General features: G+C 48.5%; 1 protein-coding gene across 3 annotated transcripts in view; it reads right to left on the bottom strand.

The window, feature by feature from the left end:
- Positions 1-23124, bottom strand: part of MOCS1 (molybdenum cofactor synthesis 1) — a 33643-nt gene that overhangs the window by 6905 nt on the left and 3614 nt on the right. For all 3 annotated transcript variants that reach the window (XM_020871875.2, XM_020871885.2, XM_020871877.2), the window contains exons 2-7: positions 18362-18488; positions 16778-16945; positions 3722-3886; positions 1298-1359; positions 896-1007; positions 366-478 (exon numbers count right to left, since the gene is read on the bottom strand). In XM_020871875.2, coding sequence (XP_020727534.2) covers positions 366-478; positions 896-1007; positions 1298-1359; positions 3722-3886; positions 16778-16945; positions 18362-18488 — 747 coding nt within the window. The remainder of the gene's footprint in view (positions 1-365; positions 479-895; positions 1008-1297; positions 1360-3721; positions 3887-16777; positions 16946-18361; positions 18489-23124) is intronic.

Below are 23124 nucleotides of genomic sequence, written 5' to 3'. Positions count from 1 at the left end.
AGACAACAGAAACCCTGAGCTCTCTGCCCACATCTGGCCTGCCCAAGATGAAGGCTCCTAAAGTTTCAGGGAGCTGGGGGCAGCACGGCCAGAGACAGACACGTGGGAGGGCCAGACAAGCTCCCGTCCACCACTTACCCCGGTGTGCCCCACAACAAGCTCCTTAACCCAGGTCAGGCCTTCCTGTCTGTCAGTGAAGCAGGGAGTCCGCTATGACGGCCCTGAATCGCTTCCTGCTTAAAGAGCACTGCCCTATATCACTGACTCCACCCCCAGCGCGGCCCCTGCCAGCTCTCCCGTCCGAGGGTCTTAGGGTAGTGGCATGACCATCTTCCCAGCCCCAGCCCCGCTGTCCTGCCCCCAACCTTGGCTGTGCTGGATTCCTCCTCGGGCAGCTTCTCCAGCTCCGGCCACTGCTGCCGGAGGGTGTCCAGCATCTCCTTATAGCTGACCATCTTCTTAAAGTTCCACTTGTTGCCTGTGTTGGGGGTGGCAGCCACTGAGTTGCATGCTATGGGGGTGCTGGCGCTTTAAGTTCACCCTCCCACAGCCCAGGAACCAGCTCTCTGCCTCTGGGCCAGGAGAGCATGAGGCTCAGCCTGAAATGGGGGGATGGAGCCACACCTACGCTCTCCAAGAGAAGCCTCCAGTCCCCACCATGGGCCTGGTGCCAGCCAGACCCCTCCCCACCGTCCCTGGAGAAATTCCTACACACACAGCAGGGTCTAAGGTCAGCAGCATCCACAGGGGTGGCCTGACCTTGTCTGCTCACTCAGCCCTTCCCAGGGTCCTTAGCAGTGCCCCCGCTGTGTTCTCAGTGAGGCCCTGGCCAGGCTCCATGGACAGGCCTGGCCTCTTCTTCCCCCACCAACTCTGCCCTGTGGCACCCACTGACCGTCAAAGGGCATGTACTCGATGAAGCGCACATCCAGGGGGAGGCCCTCGGTCAAGGCCACGAAGTCCAGGAGTTCGTCCTCGTTCAGGCCTCGCATCACCACGCAGTTCACCTTGTCGGGGAATAAGGGAACCATGAGGGTTAGCCTTGCGGTGTTCTTTCTCCGAGACAGAGGGCTGGTTCTGGCACCTGCCTCAGCTCTCCACCTAGGATCCCATTCCTTGCAGCTCTCCCCCAGTTCTCCATGGGGGTGGAAAATCCCATGGGGTCACTGGTTTTCTCTCCACTCTTGCAGGGAGCAGGGGCAAGGCTGGAAGAACTGGGCCAAAGGTAGTGGGGGCTACCCTGCAGCTGCTCTGGCCAGGGATGGAGGCTGTCTTGGAGGAGCCAGGAAGTCCTCACCTTCACGGGGCTGTAGCCCAGCTCGATGGCCTTGTGGATGCCCTCCATGACCTTGTGGAAGCCTGTGGGAAGGGAGAGAAGCAAGGGTCCAGGCACCGCCTCCCTCTTCCCCCGACCCTACACCCACAGTGAAGTGCCAGAGCCATCAGGAGCCTCAGAGACCACAGAATCCGGGGACCAGAGAGTAGATATTTTAGGCTCTGTAGGCCAAGAGGCAAAATTGAGGGTATTGTATAGACATGTATCATAAAGGCTTCATTAACTAAATTCAGAATATGACAATAATTGAGTATGACTTATAACACAGCTCTGCAAATAGAATGGAAGAGTGAAGTTCTTTTTGCAGGGACAATATTTCACTTAATTGGGATTCATGGCGAATGTTCCTTATCATTAAATTCATGGCAAATGCTATCAGCGAAATCCATTCCTGGCTCGCAGGCTGTAAAAAGCCAGGCACAGGGGCTGGACTTGGCTGGTGGGCTGTGGGGACCCTGATCTAGATGAGCCCGCTGATGTTCAAGAGGAAGAAAGCGAGGTGCAGAGAGACAGTCAGTGCCCTCCGGGGCTGGGGACAGGAGTGGGGGTGGGCTTGCGTTTGTCCTTCAGAATGCAGGTTCCCCAACTCCCTCACAGTGCTTCCTCCTCCCCAGTGCATCCATTCACCCACTCTTCACGTTCTCCTCAAGCACTTAGGAGGCCCAGACGCTGGGCTGGGCTGGTGAGCACGTCCCACGCGTGTGGGTCTCACCCATCTCTGTGGTTAATGCAGTGACTGCAGACCCAGGCTGCCTTCTCCTCCTGCCCCAGCTCACTCATGCATTCAAACATCCAGGTGCCTTACAGACCCTCCCCTGCACCCAGCTGGCCTCCACGGCTTCCCCGTAGCGTTTCTGGAGTAAGACAGCCATGTTCAGCTGCTCAGTCATGTCCGGCTCTTTTTTGACCCCATGGACTGTAGCCCGCCAGGCAGCCCTGTCCATGGGACCCTCCAGGCAAGAATACTGGAGTGACTTGCCATGCCCTCCCCAAGACGGCAGGAAGACACGGCAAAGGAAAGAGTGGGCAGGATTTACACAATGTGTTGTTAGGAAGTTCTCTCTTCTGTAAAGCACCCTCCCTCCAAAAGGAGGCAGGGGACACAGAGGGGCAAGTGGGAGGGCGGATCTGACGTTAGGATCCACTGTCTCCAATCTTCATTCCAGGAAAGGAGTCGGTGTGGGGAGGTGTGTGTTTGCAGGTGGACGTTAGGGGTAGGTGGGTATGAATAAAGCTCCCAATTACACCTTCCACCTCCCCACCTCAGAGCCCCTGTAGGTTCAACTGATGCTCCACATCAGAGTGAGCTCCCTTGATTCGAATACTCCATCCTCAAGGCCCAGCAGGAATGCCTCCTCCTTGAAGCCCTCCCAGTATGCCCCTGCTAGGAGAGACAGCCCTAATGGGAGAGAGTTCTCTCGTCCCCTATGCAGGCCTGAACTGACACCACACGGCCAGCAAAGGTGGTCCCCCGGCATCACACTCTCAGCCCCTCACAGTCTATAAGGCAGAGCAGTGTCCTGTGTCTGTCCCTCCGCTGCGCCTGGAGCGGCCCTTCGCAGGAAGCAAAGACTGTCCCAGGTTTCCTCAGCACACTGCTGGGTATAAACAGGAAGTCACAAGCTGGGGGGTGGGGGGATAGGGGAGAGGAGGTGGGGCTGAGAGCTCCAGGCTGTTTCCAGAGAAGGGGAAGGAGAGCCGGATCTCCCCAGCCATCTCTGATCCACCAGAGCAGTCTTGGTAGTATACCGCCCTCCCCAAATCAAAGGGCGTCCGACCCTCTACAGAATCTCCCACCCAACCCAGGGCTCATGGATGGCGGGTGCCAATCTAGTGAGACCCAGGGCTCGGCCCCTCCCTGACGGAGACTGGCAGGAGGTGGCTGTGGGTGTGCTGGCTGCAGGGGGTGAAGGAGAGGCTTGCTACATCAGGAGGGGCCCAGCGAGCACCCCTGGGTGCTGGGGGACCCCCCCCCACTGGCAGCGCTGGCCCTGTCCCTGGCATCTAGGACGGTGGCTTCCACCCCCAGCTGCCGCACACTTCCTCAGACCTCACTACAGGGTAAACAACTTGTCCCAGCATGCCAGGGACTGTCTTGGTTTTAAAATGGAAAGTCCTGTGTTCTGGGAACACTCTCTGTGCTGGGCAGGGAAGAGGGAAGGCTGGTCACCACGGTTCATTAGCATCTGATCCCAAAATGTCCTCAAGGGGGTGGCCACAGAGAAAAGGGACATGCAGCAAGAGCGAGGACGGAGGAATAAACGTCTAGGCTTCACGAGAGCCCAGACACAGAGATGGAGAGACCAGGCCCCTCGCACTTGCCACGGCTCCCCCACTACGAAGGCCTGGGAGGGTCACCCTCCACCATGAACCCCATCTGATCACCTTTCCTGCGGACGATGAACTCAAACTTGGCTGGTACCAGCGTGTCCAGGCTGATGTTGATGGCGCTGAGACCAGCTTTCTGAAGCTGAGGCAGCAGCCGGGCTAGGTTGATGCCATTGGTGGTGATGCCGATGGTCCTCAGGCCTTCCAGGCGACGGAGCTGGGCTGGAGAGAGAACACAGAAGGGTATCAGCCTGCTTGTTCTTGGTGAGGCCGGGAGAAGGGCTGAAAGAGGAAACTCTGCAAGATGGACAGAAAATGGGCTCTCTGTGGACTACTACTGACCAGGTTTAGCTTAGCAAGCAACGTAAGGATAAAAACAATGATCTAAAAAAGCAACCAAAAGATCAAAGACCAAGTGCTCCCTTTGCGACGGTGCAGATGGGACCAGATGGATTAAGGAGACCCGAGCCCAAAGAGCACAGAGGAGGAGGTTCTGCACAAAGTGGGAAGGAAACTAGCCTGCACCAAGTGAGCAGTCACCTAGACAAGGAGCAGGAGCAGGGGCCCTGCGTGTGGCAGGGAGGCCGCCTTCTAGGGAACTGTGCAGGGATGATTGGGTGTACTGGCCGCCCTCGCATCCCCACCAGCAGGGGGAAGGCAGCAGCTTTTATCCCAAGGCTACAGCACTTTAGCCAGCTGAAGGGGGTGGGGGCAACCCTGAGTAGCTGCAGACAGTCAGAAGACAGTGAAAACTATGACACAAGGATGAGAGAAACGGAAGACCATGCAAATAAATGGAAAGATATTCTCTGCTCGTGGATTAAAGAATCGACATTGTTAAAATGCACCATCCTAACCCAAAGCAATCTTCAGATTCAATGCAATCTCTATCAAATTTCAATGCAATCTCTATCAAAATTCCAATGGCATTTTTCAGAGAGAGAACAAACAATCTTAAAATATGTATGGTACCACAGAAGACTCTCAGTAGTCAAAGCAATTTTGAGAAAGGAGAACAAGGCTTGAAGCATCACACTCCCTGATTTCAAACTATATTACAAAGCTGTAGCAATCAAAATGGTATAGTATTGGAATAAAAAAAGACCCGTGAAGGATTCCCTTGGTGGTCCAGTGGCTAAGACTCCACACTCCCAATGAAGGGGACTTGGGCTCAATCGCAGGTTGGGGAACTAGATCCCACATACAGCAACTAAAGATCCCACGTGCTGCAACTAAAACCCAGAGCAGCCACATAAATAAACAAAGCTACATGGATCAATGGAACAGAACACAGTCCAGAGATAAACCCATGCATGTGCGGTCAACTAATTTACAAGGAAGCCAGAAATATACAATGGGGAAAGGACAGGGAAAACTACATAGCTAAGTGCAGAGGAATGAAATTGGACCACTCTATTATGCCATACACAAAAATCAAACTCAACTCAAAATGGATTAAATCTTGATGTAAAACCATAGGACTCCTAAGAGGAAACAGGCAGTAAGTCAAAGGGGCTTTACTTCGACACTGATCTTGGTGATGATTTTTTTGCATCAGACACCAAAAGCAAGGGCAACAGAAACAAAAATAAGTAAGTGGGACTACATCAAAGGAACATGCATGCACACAGCAAAGCAAATGGTGGACTTAAGTCCGCCTACTGAACAGCAGAGGGTATCTGCAAGTGATACATTTGATGAAGGGTTAACACCCAAAATATACAAAGAAGTCATACACCTCAACACCAAACAAATGAACAAACAAAAACCACCTCCTGATTAAAAAATGGACAGAGGATCTGAATAGACATTCTTCCAAAGAAGGTCTACAGATGGCCAACAGATACATGAAAAGGTGCTCAACGTTAATAATCATCAAGGAAATACAAATCAAAGTCATAATGATATCACTTCACATTTGTTAGAATGGCTATGATCAAGAAGACAAGAAATAACAAGGGTTGGCAAGGATGTGGCGAAAAGGGCACCCCTGTGCATTGCTGGTAGGAACGTAAATTGGTGCAGCCCCCATGGAAAACAGAGCAAAGATTCTTTACAAATTTAAAAATAGAACTACCCCGGGATCAGCAATTTCACTTCTGCGTATTTATCCGAAGAAAGTGAAAACATTAACTTGAAAAGATATATGCACCCTATGTTCACTGTAGCATTATTTATAATAACCCAGACTTGTCCATTAATGGATAAATGGATAATTAAAATGTGGTATACACACACACAATGGAATATCATTCAGCCATAAAACGAAAGAAATCTGGCCATTTGCAACAGCATGGATGGACCCTGAGAGCATCATGTTAAATGAAAATAAGTCAGAGAAGACAAATATTACATAATCTCACTTAAACATGGAATCTAAATTAAACCAAAAAACTAAAAAAAAAAAACCACCAATAATCATGGATGTGAACAATATCGTCGACAAATATGTATTGATCAATGAGCAATACATAATAAAGGGAAGTAGGAAAACATCCAGGTGGTCAAAAACAGACAACTGGTAAATTATGCTTTGTCTAGATGATGGAATATCATGAAATTAAAAATGCACCAAAATATGTCAGGTTGCTGGGAAATACACAAAATCCAGAGTGCAGGTTAAAAACAGTAGTTAAAAATTAGGGAGAGAAGAAAAAAGGACAGGCAGGTCGCCAAACCAAAATGTTGACAGCAGTTTCAGTTGGGCAGCAGTGATGTCATTTTTGCTTATCTGAAATAAACACATATTACTTTTGCAATAAGAAAATCAAAGTGTAAAAATAAAAGTTGTTGTTTTAAAAACAAAGTGAAGAACTTTACTCTGGGGACTCTGCCAATGTGAAAAAATTAGTAGTAGTTCTTGGCTCCCTCCAGCAAATCAACCCTGAACAAACACAGAAATCTAGAAACTTAAAAAAAAAGACAGTCTTGAGAAACTCACAGGATGATGGACAGTCCCTTTTGAGCTGGTATGGGGAAGGGGGCGTGGAGCTGAAGGGGACTGGGAATGAAAGCAGTTAAGAGGAAGCCAGCGGGGGTGGGGGGTGGGCAGGTAAACTTTCTCCCTGCCCTTATCCACTGATGCCTCAGCATGATAACTGCTTGTCCCCTTACTGAAGAATCTGGTGATAGGTGATAGGAGCACCAGAGAACTAGCTCAGGAATTCACTAGAGGTCAGGTGGGTGGGGGTCAGGTGGGTGGGGGGGAGCGGTGGGAAGCTGTCAATGTCCTGCTGGGAGTCGAAGACCACAGTGGGGGACCGTCTGGCCTCAGGCATCCATTCCTCCACTTTCCTCCTCCAAAGCCCACTGAGAGTCACTGCTTCCTTCCAACCTGCTTCTCCCCGAGGGCAGAAGGCCTGCTGGACCACAGGATTACATCACTCCGGGAGGTGCCGTTCTCATCAGGCTCTAGGTGGACAGCATCTCCTGGAGTTGCCCAGTATACAACCTGCACAGTCTGACATTAGCATCCTTAGTTAGGAAGGGCCTCGGGGCCTCAGTAAGGGCCAGCATCAGGGAATTAATAGTGCCAGCGTCAGGGCATTAGTTAGAGCCATAGTCAGGACATTAGTTAGGGCCAGCCTCAGGGCCTTAGTTAGGGACAGTATTTGGGCCTCTGTTGGAGAAAACTTGAGGGCCCTAGTAAGAGACAGGTTGTTAGTTAAGGACAGCATCAGGGGCTTAGTTAGGGACAAGATTAGGGGGATAGTGAGGGGTATTTAAGGCTATTAGGGACATTGTCAGGGCCTTTGTTGGGGCAAGCATTAAGGCTATAGTTATGACCAGAGACAGGGAGTGAGTTAGGACAGCATCAGTGTGTTTAGAAGAGAGTCAGGCCACTATTACAGGCAGTGTCAGTGACCTGAGTAGAGACAGTATCAAGACCTTATTTAGTGAGAACGCCAGAGACTTGTTTTGGGTTAGGGTTTAGGGTTAGGCTGGTCCCTGGTGGGGAGCATTACAAACATAAGTGAATAACTGTGATATTCTGGCATCTTGAGCTCTCTGGGCCTATCAAAGACTATGATCTGGCCTTGAACCTTTTCCTACTAAGTGTCATACAGAACAGCTCATATCCTCAGGGAAGGAAATTTACTGGCTAAACTAAGGAGACCCTTGAGAAGTACATCTAGTGCCTCCCCGACCAAAAACAAAAAAACTCCAACCCTCCATTCATATCAATAGGCAAAAAAAAAATGATAAAACAGACCAAGACTGTAAGAGAAATACAAATATAACAAAACAAATAACAGAGGCTTTTAACAAAATGAAACAGAATTTTTCATGGTAAAAGGGAACAAGGGAAAGCAGTAGCTAAAAACATTGTTGTGAAATAAATAACACAAGAAGATAAATGGTAACATCCACACAAAAGGAGAAACTGATGAGCTGGAAGGTAAGACTAAAGGGCACTTCTAGGAAAAAGACGAAGAGAATAAGACACCAAAATATAATTTAAGAAGAGTGGAGGATCTAAGTAGATGGGTCAACATCCAAATAGAGGTTCCAGAAAAAGAAAAAAATTAAACTTGGGAGAAGGAATAGAATAATGGAAAAAAATTTCCCTATATCAGAAAAATTTCATTGAATGCCAACAGGACAGATGAGGAAAAGCTTATCCTAGACATATTATAGTAAATGTAAGGAAATTAGACAACAAAGGCGACACTCGACCCAGAGAAGAAGAACATATGACCAACAGCAAAAACCAGACTGACATAAGACTTCTCCCAATAACCAGACTGATTAAGGAGACAATGCAGTGACATTCTTAACATAATGAAGGAATGAACCTTGAATACAAAATTGTATATGCATTCAAATAATATTATAAAATTACTACTTTAATATTATAAAACTGTGGTGTTGGAGAAAACTCTTGAGAGTCCCTTGGTCTACAAGGAGATCCAAACAGTCCATCCTAAAGCAAAACAGTCCTGAACATTCATTGGAAGGACTGATGGTGAAGTGGAAACTCCAATACTTTGGCGACCTGATGCGAAGAACTGACTCATTTGAAAAGACCCTGATGCTGGGAAAGATTGAAGGCGGGAGGAAAAGGGGACGACAGAGGATGAGATAGTTGGATGGCATCACTGACTTAATGGACATGAGTTTGAGTAAACTCCGGGAGTTGGTGATGGACAGGGAGGCCTGGCGTACTGCAGTCCATGGGTCGCAAAGAGTTGGACACGACTAAGCGACTGAACTGAACTGCTTTAAAACCTTATAAAAACTACTTGGCACATCAGATTTAATTAGATTCACGATCAATATTGGAGTCACCATTAGAAACCACAACAAAAATATTCATATAAGAAGAGAAATAAACCTAAGAGGTAATGCAAAGCAATGTGCATTTACACAGGATCAAACATCTTGGTAAAGTTATCTTAAAAAGACAGAGAGGGTGCTTACAAGAGACACAGAGGGGCAGACTATTCGTAATAACCTGAAAGCAAAATTCTAGAAAACATCAACAATAACAGTGGGGAAGGTTGAAAAAAAAAATCAAAGGCCTAAGGGTGTGCTAAAGCTTTTGCCTTGTTTGGAAGAAAAGCAGGTGGTCATTTATGTAAAAGCCAAAAAGCAGGAAAAAACACAAAAAAGTACAACAGATTTTTAAAAGCTGTTGAAATGAGTCCAACTATCTCAATAATTACAACAAAGGCAACTAGAATAAACTTGCCAGTTAAAAGTCACAGATTGTCAAATTTGATCAAAGTAATAGCTATGTGTTATTGAAAGAGACATACCGAAGGAATAAGAACACATAGTGGTTAAAAATGAATAGATGAAAACAGATAAAATCATCTTATGAAAGCTAAAAGCAAGCTGATATAGCTTGAGTAAAATCAAATACATAAACCTTAAGACCAAAAATATCATTATGGAGAGAGACCTACTACTTAGTGATAAAAGATCCAATTTATGAAGAAGACATAACAATTCTAACCACATATGAACCTAATAAAATCACCTCAACTATAGATAAAATAAAAAGCAACAGGACCTCTGAGAGAAACGAACAAATCCACCCACTTATTTATTATTGGCAGGCCAAGCAGATAGAAAGTCAGCAGAGACTGACATAACCAAAGGTTTAGATAAGAAAATTAACCTGCTGGGTCCAATAAACAAATATAGATTTCTTCATGTAATAATTAAAGGATAAGCTGCTCAAGAATTTTAAAAAAACATAAAAATTGCCAATATACTAGGTCATAAAGCAATCCTCAATAAATTTGAAAGGGTAAGTTTCATACAGATAGGATTCTCTGGCCATATAATTAAATTACACTTTAATAAAACTATGAATTAAAGTCCTCATCTCTTGTATCTCCTGCATTAACAGGCAGGTTTTTTTTTTGTTTTTTTTTTTTACCACTAGTGCCAACTGGGAAGCTGACTTCCCTACAAACAGTGCTGAACTTCCTCAGAAAATTAAAAACAGAATTACCATATGACCCAGCAAGTCCACTTCTGGGTATACACCCAAAAGAATTCAAAGTAGAGTCTCAAAGAGATATCTGTACATCCATGATCACAGCAGCATTATCCACAACAGCTAAAACATGGAAACAATCCAAGCTGATCAATGAATGAATTACCAAAATGTAGCACGTTCATCCAGTGGAATATTATTTAGCTTTAAAAAGAAAGGAAATTCTTCAATACACTACAACATGAATGAATCTTGAGGACCTTTGCTAAATGAAATAAGCCAATCACACACACACACACACACACATACACACACAAATACTACAGGATTTCACTTCTATGAGGTTCTTATTCAGTTGCCCAGTTGTGTCCGACTCTGTGACCCCATGGACTGCAGCATGCCAGGCCTCCCTTTCCTCACCATCTCCCAAAGTTTACCCAAGTTCATGGCCATTGCATCAGTGATGCCATCCAGCCATCTCATCCTCTGACACCTTCCTTCTTCTGCTCTCAATCTTTCCCAGCAGCACGGACTTTCCCAAAGAGTTGTCTGTTTGCATCAGATGAGGAAAATACTGGAGCTTCAGGTTCAGCATCAGTCCTTCCAGGGAATATTCAGGGTTGATCTCCTTTAAGAATGACTGGTTTGATCTCCTTGCAGTCCAAGGGACTTTCAGGAGTCTTCTCCAGCACCACAGTTTGAGGCATCAATTCTTTGGCTTTTTGCCTTCTCTATGGTCCAGCTCTCACAACCGAACATGACCACTGAGAAGACCACAGCCTTGACTATATGGACCTTTGTCAGCAGAGTAATGTCTCTGCTTTTCAACACACTGTCTAGGTTTGTGATAGCTTTCCTGCTATGGGTCTTAGAGCAGCCCAAACCATGAAGATAGAAAGTATAATGGTTGCCAGGGGCTGGGGAAGAAGAGAATGGGGAGTCACTGTTTAATAGGAGTAGAATTTCAGATGTATAATAGGCATAGATGGTGGTGATGACTACATAATAATGTGAATGTACTGACTACCACTGTGCTGTACATTTAAGTAAGATGGTAAATTTTCTGTTATGTGTATTTAAACACAATAAAAAAAGGAGGGGGGATATCCCAACAGAATTTTCCAGGGAACGTGGTTATCAGATTCTAAAATTCTCATAGACAAAGCTTGGTATAGCTAGCTAAAGCACTGTTGAAGATTAAAACAGACTTCCCTTATCAGATAATGGACTTAGGAAGCTATAGAGATTAAGACTCTGTGATACTGGCATACAGATAGACAAACTAAATAGAATAAAACAAACCCAAAGCAGACCAGTCCACACACAGTCGATTTATGGAGGAAGTAGAAATTATTCAATAGATGGAACTAGAAAAAGTGACTATTCACATGGAAAAGAATGAAACTGGATTCCCTGAAGTTACCCACAGATTAACTAAGGACTTAAATGCAAAAACAAAACTTCAAATATTTTAGTAAAACCATAGGTATTATTCTGACCTGAGTGACGTGTTTCACTAAGTACAAAAAGCACTAACCATTAAAAGACAAAACTAATAAATTCAAGAGCTACTACTGATCAAAAAAAGTTGTTACACAAAGTATGGCTTGCTTTTTCAAACTGGGAGAAGATATTTGCAACACATATCAAGAACTTGGACCATACCAATATGAAAAACCAAAGAGAAAAATGGGTACACGACATGATCTGGTATGACACACAGAAATAAATAAATATATATATATATATAGCTAATAAACACATGACAAGACACCTGACCTCATTCTCAACAGGGAAGTACAAAGCAAGATCACAATAAAATGGCATTTTATACACAGTCCACTGGAAAAAGTCCAGAATGATAATACTGAATGCTGGGAAGGATCCAAAAGATACTTAGGTACTGCTAGGGAGAGTGTAAAGTTGTACAACCACTGTAAGACAATGCTGAATTGTTTGCCAAGGTTAAACATTCACATATTCCATACCTTGGCAATTCCATTCCTACAGAAACTGTACACCAAGATGCATGAATGAGAATACAAGTGTTTAAAGCAGCAGTGTTTATAACATCAAGAAACTGGAAACAATCCAAACATTCACTAACAGGAAGTGTGGTATATTCACATAATGTAACAGGAGACTGAAGAGAAAAGATTGAAGTGAAAAGGAACGAACCACAACTCACGGTGACGTCTGTGAATTTCAGTTGCGTCAAAAGAGTAAGTCCTGAAAGACTGCACACAGCACAATACTTACAAATTCAGGAACATGATCTCATTCTTAAAGAGCAAAGGAATGATAAACACGGCATTTAAAAGTGTTTTCTTAGGAAGGAGAAATACAAGGTAGTGAAGTCCACAGAGGTGGACAAAGGTTTTTGCCAGGGATCTGATTCTTCAAAAAAAAAAAAAAAAAATTGATGAGGTAGTGGGTTTCCTTAGGAATTCATAGGGTTATCAAAACATGTAAATACATTTGTATGAATAAAGTAAAAAAGGCCATGCATGGATCAATAATGAGATTATTTAACGAACCCAGGATTAGGATTTACTCTAAAATTCTATGTAACTAGAGTCCATCAAAAATAAATTGAAAAATCTTCACCCCGTTTCAAAAAATCATTCATGCCTCTTCATTGCATCAGGCCTCTTACCATGGGCTCTAAACTTTGAGACCTGGATGCTCCACATTTCATTTGTTCAACATAATGACAGAACAGAACGGAGGAGGGAAGAACAAAACAAAAAAGTGAAAGCCTGCAGGACTGAGCGATTCTCCATCTAAGCTGTTATCTGACAGTGACAAGTCAGTGTTGAAGTCAGAAGCCAAAACAAGTGCCCTGCAAACACTGCCAACACCATCACAGGACTTGTGTGTTCACAGGCATATCTCAGGGATACTGTGGGGCTGATTCCAAGGCCACTGTACTAAGGCAAGCATCACAATAACGCAAGTCACACAGGTTTTCCTAGTTTTCTAGTGCATGTAAAAATTATGTGGGACTTCCCTGGTGGTTCAGCGATAAAGAATCCATCTGCCAATGCTGGCGACATGGGTTCTATCCCTGGTCTGGAAAGATCCCACACGCCACGGAGCAACTAAGCCTGTGCACCACAACTACTGAGTCCGAGCACCTACAGTCCATGCTCTGCAATGAGAAACCCATGCACCTCAACCAAGAATAGCCCCCACTGGCCACAGCTAGAGAAAGCCTGTTCGGAGCAACAAAGACCCAGTGCGGTCAAAAAAAAAAAAAATTATGTTTACACTATCCTGTAGTCTGTTGAGTGTACAATAGCATTAGTCTAAGCAAATGTACATACTTTAATTTAAAAATACTTTATTGCTAAAAATTAATACTATTAAGCCTTCAGGCAGTTGCAGTAGCAACATCTAAAACAACCGATCACATGGGATTTCCCTGGCAGTCCAGTGGCTAAAAGACTTCGAGCTCCCAAGGCAGGGAGTCCAGGTTCAATACCTGGTCAGGGAACTAAGATCTCACATGTCATAACAAAGATTGAAGATCCTGAATGCCACAACTAAGATCCAGTACAGCCAAATAAATAAATATTAAAAAAAAAAAAACTGATCACAGATCACCATCACAAAGGTAACAACAAAAAAGAGTTGGAAATATTGTGAGAATTAACAAAATGTGACACAAAGTGAGTGAATGCTGTTGGAAAAATGTCACCAATAGATGTGCTCAATGCAGAGTTGCCACAAACCTTCCATTTGTAGAAAAACACAGTATCTGTGAAGTACAGTAAAGCGAAGCATCATCAAGTAAGGTGTGCCTACTTGATGCTTCCTTTTTTTGAAAATCGCAAACCGTCACCATCCAACAGTGGCAGTTGCTAACCACACATGGCCATTTAAATCAGTGAAACTGTAATAAAGTTAAAAATTCAGTTTCTCGGTCACAGTAGCAGCATCTGAAGCCCAAGGCTGCCTACTGTATCAGACAACACATAGAACATTTTCATCATCCCGGGAAGTTCTACCGGCCAGCACTGCCCTAAACCCACGACAAGAAGGGAGGAACTTGCTCATACCCTAGCCAGGAGGAGCAGAGCAGGATCAGCTCTGGATTGTTGGAGGGGCTCCCAAGCTGAGCTGTCTTCTCAGGGGGAGTTCTGCAGCATCAGTCCCAGAGCTGACAGCCTCACACAGGGACCCGGAGAGACTAAGACGGCTGACTTAGTGAAACCCACAACCCCTTCACTCTGCCCCCTGGATGGGGTCCCTAAAAACTCTCATCTGGAGGGTGGGGGACAAGTGCTTGTGAACATCTCAGCTCTGCCTACTGCCCCCTCCCCTCCCCCTCCAGCCTTTCTTCCTCACTAGCCCCACTTACCCTGACCTGCAGGGCAGTTTTACTCTGAAGTACCACCTCTGCCAATCAAATAAGCTGGGCTGGGAGATGTCAAAGTGGCAGCAAACACGGCAGCAGGGGAATTCAAGGCCCTAGGACTGCCATTGTCTCAGAACACTGGGGGAGGGTTGGGGGAGAGCTGGGTGGGGTAGGGGGTACAGTCCCCCGGCCCCGCCCCAATACACACCCTTGAAGAGATAAATCATTCGCAGTAGGTCACTGTAGCCGGTTCCTTGCCCAAACCAGCATCTATATAGTGATCAACCCTTGACCATCCTCACGCTACAGTCAGGACCAGTAACCCAGGGCCACCAGAGCAGGAGAACCCCCGAGCTGACCACTGTGTAGATCATGACACTGAGCCCAGAGTGGGGCAGGAACCTGCCCAAGTTCACACGGCAAGGGGGTGGAAGAGCCCAGAGTAGCAACGCGGCTGCCACCTCTGCTGGCTCCCTGGCCACCTCCTCTGCGAGGAGAGCTCCGTGTCCCCCTGACTGTGCTCAGCCAGCCCTCTCTGGCCAGCAGTGATCCCCACCCCCTGACTCACCCACAGGCCCTGGACAGACAGCAGAGGTAGCGCCCCAACCGAGGGCAGCCAGCCAGGTCGGGCCCCTTCCTGGAACCCAATCTGCCCATCAGGCCCTAAGAAGTGTCCTGGAACAGGGCAGGTCAGGTCAGCTCCCCTTGGCCAGAGCGTGCACCCCAGGAATGATGCCAGGATTTCAGGTCAAGTGACCAGCGGGGGATGGTAGGGAGCTGGCCTCAGGGCAGGGGGAGGAAAGAGCTGGCAGGGGTCCCTGGACCCCTCCTCAGAACCCCCATGGCTGCTATTCCTGCCAGTGGGCTGGGATCCTCGAAGGTGGGGCCTGCGATCACTCCCCTTCGACCCCAACACAGTGCCAGGCACCCAAGCAGGCACTCTAGAGAACGTGCATTGAACCAGCCAATGAGGCGGACAGCAGGGGAGGGGGCCTCAGCAGTCAAGAGAATGAAACCTTATTCTCCTCTGACTTCATCTATAATTGCACACTCACAGTCCCTGCCCGACCTCAGGGCTTAGAACCAGCCTACAGCAAGGGCCACCCCACGCACAGCACTTGCCACTTGCTGGATACTGCCTTTTTATTTCTTCCCCAGCTCCAGCCTATAAGTTAGGATACCCTCTTCATCTGAAGGCTCAGGATGGACTATAAAAGTTTCCCAAGATATACGACTGTTAATAGTAGTATACAGGCGCAGCTGAGATCCCCACAAGGGCGTATTGTACTTCAGAGATTGCACTTGGAACCACCTTCATTCATTCAGCAAACACTGGTGAGCACCAGCTGTGTGCCAGGCACTTTCCTAGGTGCTCAAAACACAGCTATGAACAGAACCCACCCAGATCCCTGAGAGCTCTCAGGCTAGTTAAGAAGAAGAAAAAAACCAACCAAAGAACATAATGTGGCAGAGTAGGGTTGCCACACCTTTTCTGTCGGAAAGACCAGAGAGTAAATATTTCTGACTTTGCCAGCGGTATGCTCTTTGCGACAATGCCTCAGCTTTGCAGCATGGGAGATATGTAAATGAGTGGGTGTGGTTACGTGCCAATAAAACTTTATTAATGGCTGGTGAATTAAAAATTTCATATACTTTTGATGTGCCACAGATGTTATTCTTTTGATTTTCTTTTTCGATCACATTTAGAAACAGAGAAACTATTCTTAGCTTACAGGCTACACACAAGCATGTGGTGGCCGTGTTCTGTCCGTGGGCTGTATCTTGCCAGCTCCTGGGAGGCAGAACGGCTGGGGGTGTATGCGGGGAGGGACTTTAGACAGAGCGGTCAAGGAGGGCGCCCCTAAGGAAATGACACTGGTGCAGAGCCCTGAAGGAGACAGGCTGGCAGCCCTCTGCTCCCAGCGGAGGCGCAAAGGCACGTGGAAAGGCTTGGTTGCGTGAATGCGGGGGAGGATGGGGGCAGAGGGAAGGAGAGAGGTCTTTGCGGTTGATGGAACCAGATCACAGGGGCCTCCAAGCCCCGGGGGAGGACTTTAATCTAAATCTGACGTCAAAACACTGGGCTCCCGCACTTCCTAGCTTTGCGACCTTGGGCGAACTCTCCAACAGCTCTGTGCCTCATTTCTTAACAAAAATGAGAATAACAATGGTGCCTATTTCCAGAGGGCGGCAGGACTCTGTGAGCATAACATCCCAATGGAGTGTTGGCTTCTGATATTTGTATTCGAATCAAGCTGGATGAAGCAGGACCTGGGAGAGGTGGTGACAACTTTAGTCAACTCACCCACGATGTCCACCACATCCGGCCGGATGAGCGGCTCCCCGCCCGTGAGCCGGATCTTGTCCACGCCTTCTTTCACAAAGAGCCGGGCCAGGGTCAGAATCTCCTCTGTGGTCAGCAGGTCAGCCTTAGGGGTCAGAGGGACCCCCTCCTCGGGCATGCAGTATTGACCTGAGGGAAGGGAGGGGACGCGGAGGAAGGGAGTGAGTGCGGCGGTCAGACTGCGAGGCCTCCGGTCCCCAACTCGCCCACCATGCTGTAAGTTTCTCCGGAATCCGGCCAGGAGGAAAGACCCGGCCAGGTCTGAGGTGGCACAAACCCTAGGCCAGGTTCTCTCTGAGGCTCACCTTCCTCATCTACAGCCCTCCCCATCTGGCCTTGCTGTCCTCCATGGGTTAAAGATGGTAAACGAGCCGCCAGGGCAACCTGGCTGGAGGTAGGGGCAGGGGCAGACCGACTCCCTCTGTGAGGGGCTGCTGGGCGGGGTCTGCCCGGAAGGCCAGGGCCCGAATCATTCAGTTCCTTCACCTCATCTGCTTTTGACCAACAGTGAGCCCCGCCCTCTGTGTGTCCTGAGGTGCAGGAGGCCAGGAGGTGCCCCCTGCCCTGGGCAAAGCCACGCCCCTCTGTGGCAACACGTGTTCCCACACCCAGGCTACATCCTCCAGGTGACCGAACACCGGTCCCATTTCACAGGCTGGAAGACTGAGGTTCCGCCTGTTCAGGGCAAGGCAGCAAAAGGGGAGAACGAGGTGAGCCCTGGCTGGTGAAAGGCGCACCATTTCCTCCCTTCAGTTCCCGTGGGACAGGTTTAGCGCTAGTGGTCAGGACCTGCGAGGGAGTCAGGCAGGTTAGGGAAGGGTCTAGAATTGGTCTTTGAAGATGGAACAGATTAGGTAAGAACATCAGTACTGCATGGGGTAAGTATTGTTAGGTTGAACATTTACGACACAGGCAAGTGTTTATTGGGCCATGAAGTAAATACATTTCTTACTGTGAGTTATAGTAGGAGGAAGGGAGGGAGGGAGGAAAGATGGAAGAAAGGCAGGACAGATGGACGCACACACTTTGGAAGTCCCTCCAGCAGTGGATCTGCCCCAGAGCTTTCTATATGATGTTATGCAATGAGGACTGGCCCCAGACGACTTGTCTGATGCAACTGGAGTGTTTTGCTATACCTGGCAGCGCAGGCCAAGGGCACTGGCCTCTTTCACCTGTTTACAGTGGCCGGCGGGCCCCATGCTGTGGCCTGCACTGTGCGGACCTCAGGGAAATAGGAGGGAGGGAGGAAGAGTCCCGAGCCCGTGGTAGGTCCCAGGTCAGCCTCGATCCTGAACCCAGCAGCAATTCTGTTCTCCAGCCTAATTCCAAGGAGAACCCAGCTTCCAGGATCACAAAACTCACTCTTGATCGCCAGCTTGCCCCTGAACCCCACTTGACAAGCAAGGAAGAAGGCTGGGTGGAGTTTTCTAGAAAGAGGAATGGGGAAGGGGATTCCTGGACTGGGGGTGATTGCAGGGGCCACTGCAGAAGAGGGACAGGTGTCCAGAGAGGGCCCCCCAGGGAGGGGGCGGGGGGGAGACTCACATCTGAGGTTGCACCTCTCGGTGAGGGAGATCCGCAGGTAGCTGTGGCGCCGGCCGAAGCTGTCGGTGAGGAAGGCGGAGAAGGGGGCGGTGCCCTCCCTCAGGAACGGCCTCGGCCTGGACGGCACCTGCAGTGGGGTGGGAGGAACCATGGGCTGGGGGGCAGGTGTGGGGAGAGCCCACCTCTGGGACAAGACCCTCCCATCAACCTCCCCCTCCTTCACCTCTGACAGCCGCACACACTGCCTTTCCATCCATATGTGGGCTCCACGGTTCTGGGGGCCCGGAAGTCTCCCCTCATTCACAGGATGAGAGACAGGTCTAGAAGGAAGGACCTGCCCCTCCAAGCCTCACACTCAGCCCTGGGGGTGCAGGGCCTCTGCTGGGGTGCAGCTGCTTGGGCATCAGGACAGGGCAAAGGGCACTAGACCCCACCCAGCCCCCACCTCCTCCCTGTCACGCCTCCCTCAAAGGATGCCCATCCAGGAACAGCCATCCCTAGCATCTTTTGGATGGGTCACCGGGAGGGCATGTGCCTCTCAGTTCCCAAGAAACACATCCAGAAATGAGGAGGGAGGAGCAGGCAGCTGAGAGGGCCACTGGCTTGGAACCGATTCTCCAACCCAGGCTTCCCCTTCCTTACCTTAAAAATGAAACTGAAAGTCGCTCAGTCGTGTCTGACTCTATGCGACCCCATGGACTATACAGTCCATGGAACTCTCCAGGCCAGAATACTGGAGTGGGCAGCCTTTCCCTTCTCCAGGGGATCTTCCCAACCCAGGGATTGAACTCAGGTCTCCCATATTGCAGGCAGATTCTTTACCAGCTGAGCCACAAGGGAAGCCCTTCTTACCTTGAGCTCAAAGCAATTACTCCTTGTGGCAGAGGGGGTCACACAAGCTGCCTCCCCCTTGGTGATGGGGGGGGGCGGCGCTCTCTGGAGCCCTCCCACTGCCCAGGAGGACCCAACAGACTACACCCCCAGGAGCAGCTGGGGGCCGCAGCCAGCCAGGGGTGGTACACCTGCGACGGGGGTCTTCCCTCCTGTAGAAGGCCCTGGGGTAAGGACAGTACAACCAGGCGGACCCACAGAGGGAATGAGGCCACCAGTCCCCAGGAAGGGAGGGTGGAGGTGCCAGGATGGCCACCGTGCTAACCCCATGCCCAGATTACATCAGTCCTTACCCTTCACCTACCCACTGCCAGCAGAAAGGATTAAGGACCCACTGGGAGGGGGTAAGGGATTGCTGAAGGCTACTCACAAGGCGCAAACTCATCCTGGGGGAGGGAAAGGAGGCAGCCAACCTCCCTCCCCCTTTCCCAAGTCTGAGATCATCTGCTCTGTCTCCCCCCCTCCCTTTAGAGCAGGGGTCCCCGAAGTCCAGGCTGTGGACCGATACATCCTATAAGATCAGTGGCAGCATTAGATTAGAAATAAAGTGCACAGTAAACATAATGCACTTGAATCATCCCCAAACCACCCCCAGCCCCAGTCTGTAGAAAACTGTCTTCCATGAAATTGGTCCCTGGTGGCAAAAAGGTTGGGGACCCCTGATTTAGAGCACACCCCTAGATCATGACAGATGTTGATGATAACTGCCCCACAGAAATAACATCTGCAAGGCATCTTGAGGTTTCCAAAGAATGTTCTCTGCTCCATCCCCACACCTGAAAGGATTATTATAACCAATGCTTGGATGGGGCCCACAAACACCCCTGGTGGAACCAGGTCTCAAAACCAGGTCTTCTAAGTTCTGCAGTCTTCCCCCTAACTGCATAGGGTGTGTCCAAGAAGGTACACAGGATGGAATACAGAGCAGGGAGAAGTCATTTCTCTGGAGTCTTTAAAACAATGAAATCATGACCGTGGTGGTCATCTGTGAGGTCTACGGATAGAGCTTTGGACTGGGGGCAAGAACCCTGATTTCCGGGCTCTGTGTGCCCTGACAGACTGGCAAAGCTCTCTGACTCCCCTTGGTCTGCTGTCCCAGCTATAAAACAAGGACAGTTATGGGGTAAAAGTGTCCTGCTGTAAGAGAGGGGGTTAGTCAGGATGCTGGCAGAGAAACACCCCAGATTATCACCATCTTATAACCGAATAAAGCAGGCCTCTGGAATGGATAAAGAAGATGTGGTACTTATACCCAATGGAAGATGACTCAGCCATAAAAAAGAACAAATAATGCCATTTATAGTAACATGGATAGACCTTGAGAGTGTCATACTGAATGAAGTCAGACAGAGAAGGACAAATATCATATCAATTACATGTGGAATCTAAAAAAAAAAAAATGGTACAAATGAACTTATTTACAAAATAGGAAAAAAAAAAGTTACAGATGTAGAAAACAATCTTACGGTTGCCACGGGAGAAAGGGGGAAGGGACAAGTTGGAAGGCTTATAAAGTGTGTGTGCTGACAGGCACACACTGCTGTGCCGTGCACGCAGTTGCTAAGTCATGTCTGACGCTCTTGGACTCCACGGGCTGTAGCCTGCCAGGCTCCCCTCTCTGTCCATGGGGTTTTCCAGGCAAGAATGCACAGCTGAGCTGCCGTTTCCTTCCCCAGGGGATCCTCCTGATCCAGGGATCCAACTCATATCTTCTGCATCAGCAGGCGGATTCTCTTACCACTGAGCCACCAGGGAAGCCGGTATACACACTACTTTTTATAAAATAGATCTAGCAAAGACCTACTGTATAGCACAGGGAACGGCACTCTGTCATGGCCTATATGGGAAAAGAATCTGAAGAAGAGTGGATGTATGTATAAGTGAGTCACTTTGCTATACAGCACATTGTAAATCAACTATATTCCAATAAAAATTTTTTTAAAAAGTTTAAAAAAGAAAGAAAGCAGGTGTCTGGGTCTCCTGCAGTCCAGGAAAGAGAAACATTTACTTCGGGGACCTCCCCAGCCCTGGCTGCATGTTAGAACCATCTTGGGAATTGAAGAAAAACATTCCCGTGGAGACCAGTTGAATTCAGATCTCCAGGTGCCTGTGTTTTTCATCTCTCTGGGCGATTCTAACGTACGGCCAAGGTCAAGGGCCACTGACTGACTCAAGAGGCAGAAGGAATGAGAGAGAGAGAGAGAGAAAGAGAGAGAACAGGGGGTGCTTCGGGTTTTTCCTGGGTCCATAAAACTGACCTCGCTCTGCTCACTCCAGGACCGGCTTCCCAATCCTCTAAGAAACTCTGCTCATGGTCCAGGGACCAGAAAGTAGCCGTCACTTTCCTGAATTGCAGTCTGAAATAATCACAACAGTGCTTCCTCCTCCCTCCCTACTCACCCCACTGCCTTTCCACCCATGCCCTTTCGGGTGGGGCAGGGACACACAGCAGAATCAAGAGTCCCATCCCCACTGCCCACCAGAGTCCAGGAGCCCAGACACCCAGAAATCAACAGCTATTCACAATTCAGTAACTGGTTAATCACTCCAGGGCCCCTCCTCCCACGATGTCCTCCTCACCCTAATCTGAACATCCTGGGGGAGGTGGCTGGGTGAGGGAGGAACCTGAATGAATCTCAGAATGGGAGCCAGTGACAGGACAGAGGCGAATGACTCAGCAGAAACCGGAGAGGGGATGTGGAATGGGGCAACTCAGCAAGGAATTGGGCCCTCTGTTCTGGCCAAGGGTGGGGCAGGCCAGATTTCATTTTTGAAACCAAGAGGGACCTTATCTACATTCATTCAGATCCTATAGCCAGTACCTGAGGCAGCCTCCTAAACACACACAAAACACATCTCTCCTCTCCCTCTCCCAGCCAGGACTGCAAACTCATCACTTGGATATTAACACGCCTCATCCCTGCCTCCTCTCTCCTCCAACACTACATGTCCTACTTTCATTCTTCCATTTTTTTCTTGTTTTCCTTTCCTTTAAACCCCCTGAAGGGGAAAAAAAAAAATATTAGCACCAGTCAAAGGAGATTGGAATCCAGGAAGAATTACCGGGCAGATTAGACAGTGAAGCCTCTCGCCCAGGAGAGGCTAGGACATGTCACAAGCAGAACACCCTTGGCTGCTCAGACTCCCCGGGCCCAGCCTGGGGTGGGAAGTCTTCCTGCTTGACTCAGCATCCCCGTGTCATAGCAGGTGTCGAACCAACTGTATCAATGGACAGACAGGCAGGTCCCCAATCTAGAGAGAAAGGTGGTATGTGTAAAACCTAGTTACACTGGGGTAGCCTCTCATTGCTAGGCTTATCTCTACTGTCAAAATGCTTTAGCCCCACGGAGGGCCAAGAGGGAAAGAGTAAATGTATACATATAGCTCACTCACTTTGTGGTACAACGCTGTAAAGCGACAATGTGTGTTAATCGCTTCAGTTGTGTCCGACTCTTTGCGGCCCCATGGACTATATAGCCCACCAGGCTCCTCTGTCTGGGGGCTTCTCCAGGCAAGAATACTAGAGTGGGTTGCCATGCCCTTCTCCAAAGTTTAAAAAAACAAATGGTTTAGCCTCTAACAGGGACTCTCAACTCCTGTTACACATTAAAATAACCTGAAGAACTTCTGAGCAGTACTGATGCCAGAGCCCCAGACCAAAGATTCTGTCTCAGCTGCTCTGAGTTGGGGCCCTGGCTTTGTTTACAGCGTTCCTATTCTTCTCTGTAGCCCAGGTTGAGAACCATTGGCCCAGCCACACCAGAATCCGGTGACATGTTAAGCTGGGTGATTCCAGTTCTGAGCATTGGCTTTGGAGGCAGGGAAACCCGAACGACAGGCCCGGCTGCCTACTACCCTTTCAGCTTTAGCTT

The sequence above is a fragment of the Odocoileus virginianus genome, chromosome 27, assembly GCF_023699985.2.
Source record: "Odocoileus virginianus isolate 20LAN1187 ecotype Illinois chromosome 27, Ovbor_1.2, whole genome shotgun sequence".
In the NCBI taxonomy this organism is placed as follows: Eukaryota; Metazoa; Chordata; class Mammalia; order Artiodactyla; family Cervidae; genus Odocoileus; species Odocoileus virginianus.
This window is presented reverse-complemented; position numbering and strand designations above follow the sequence as displayed.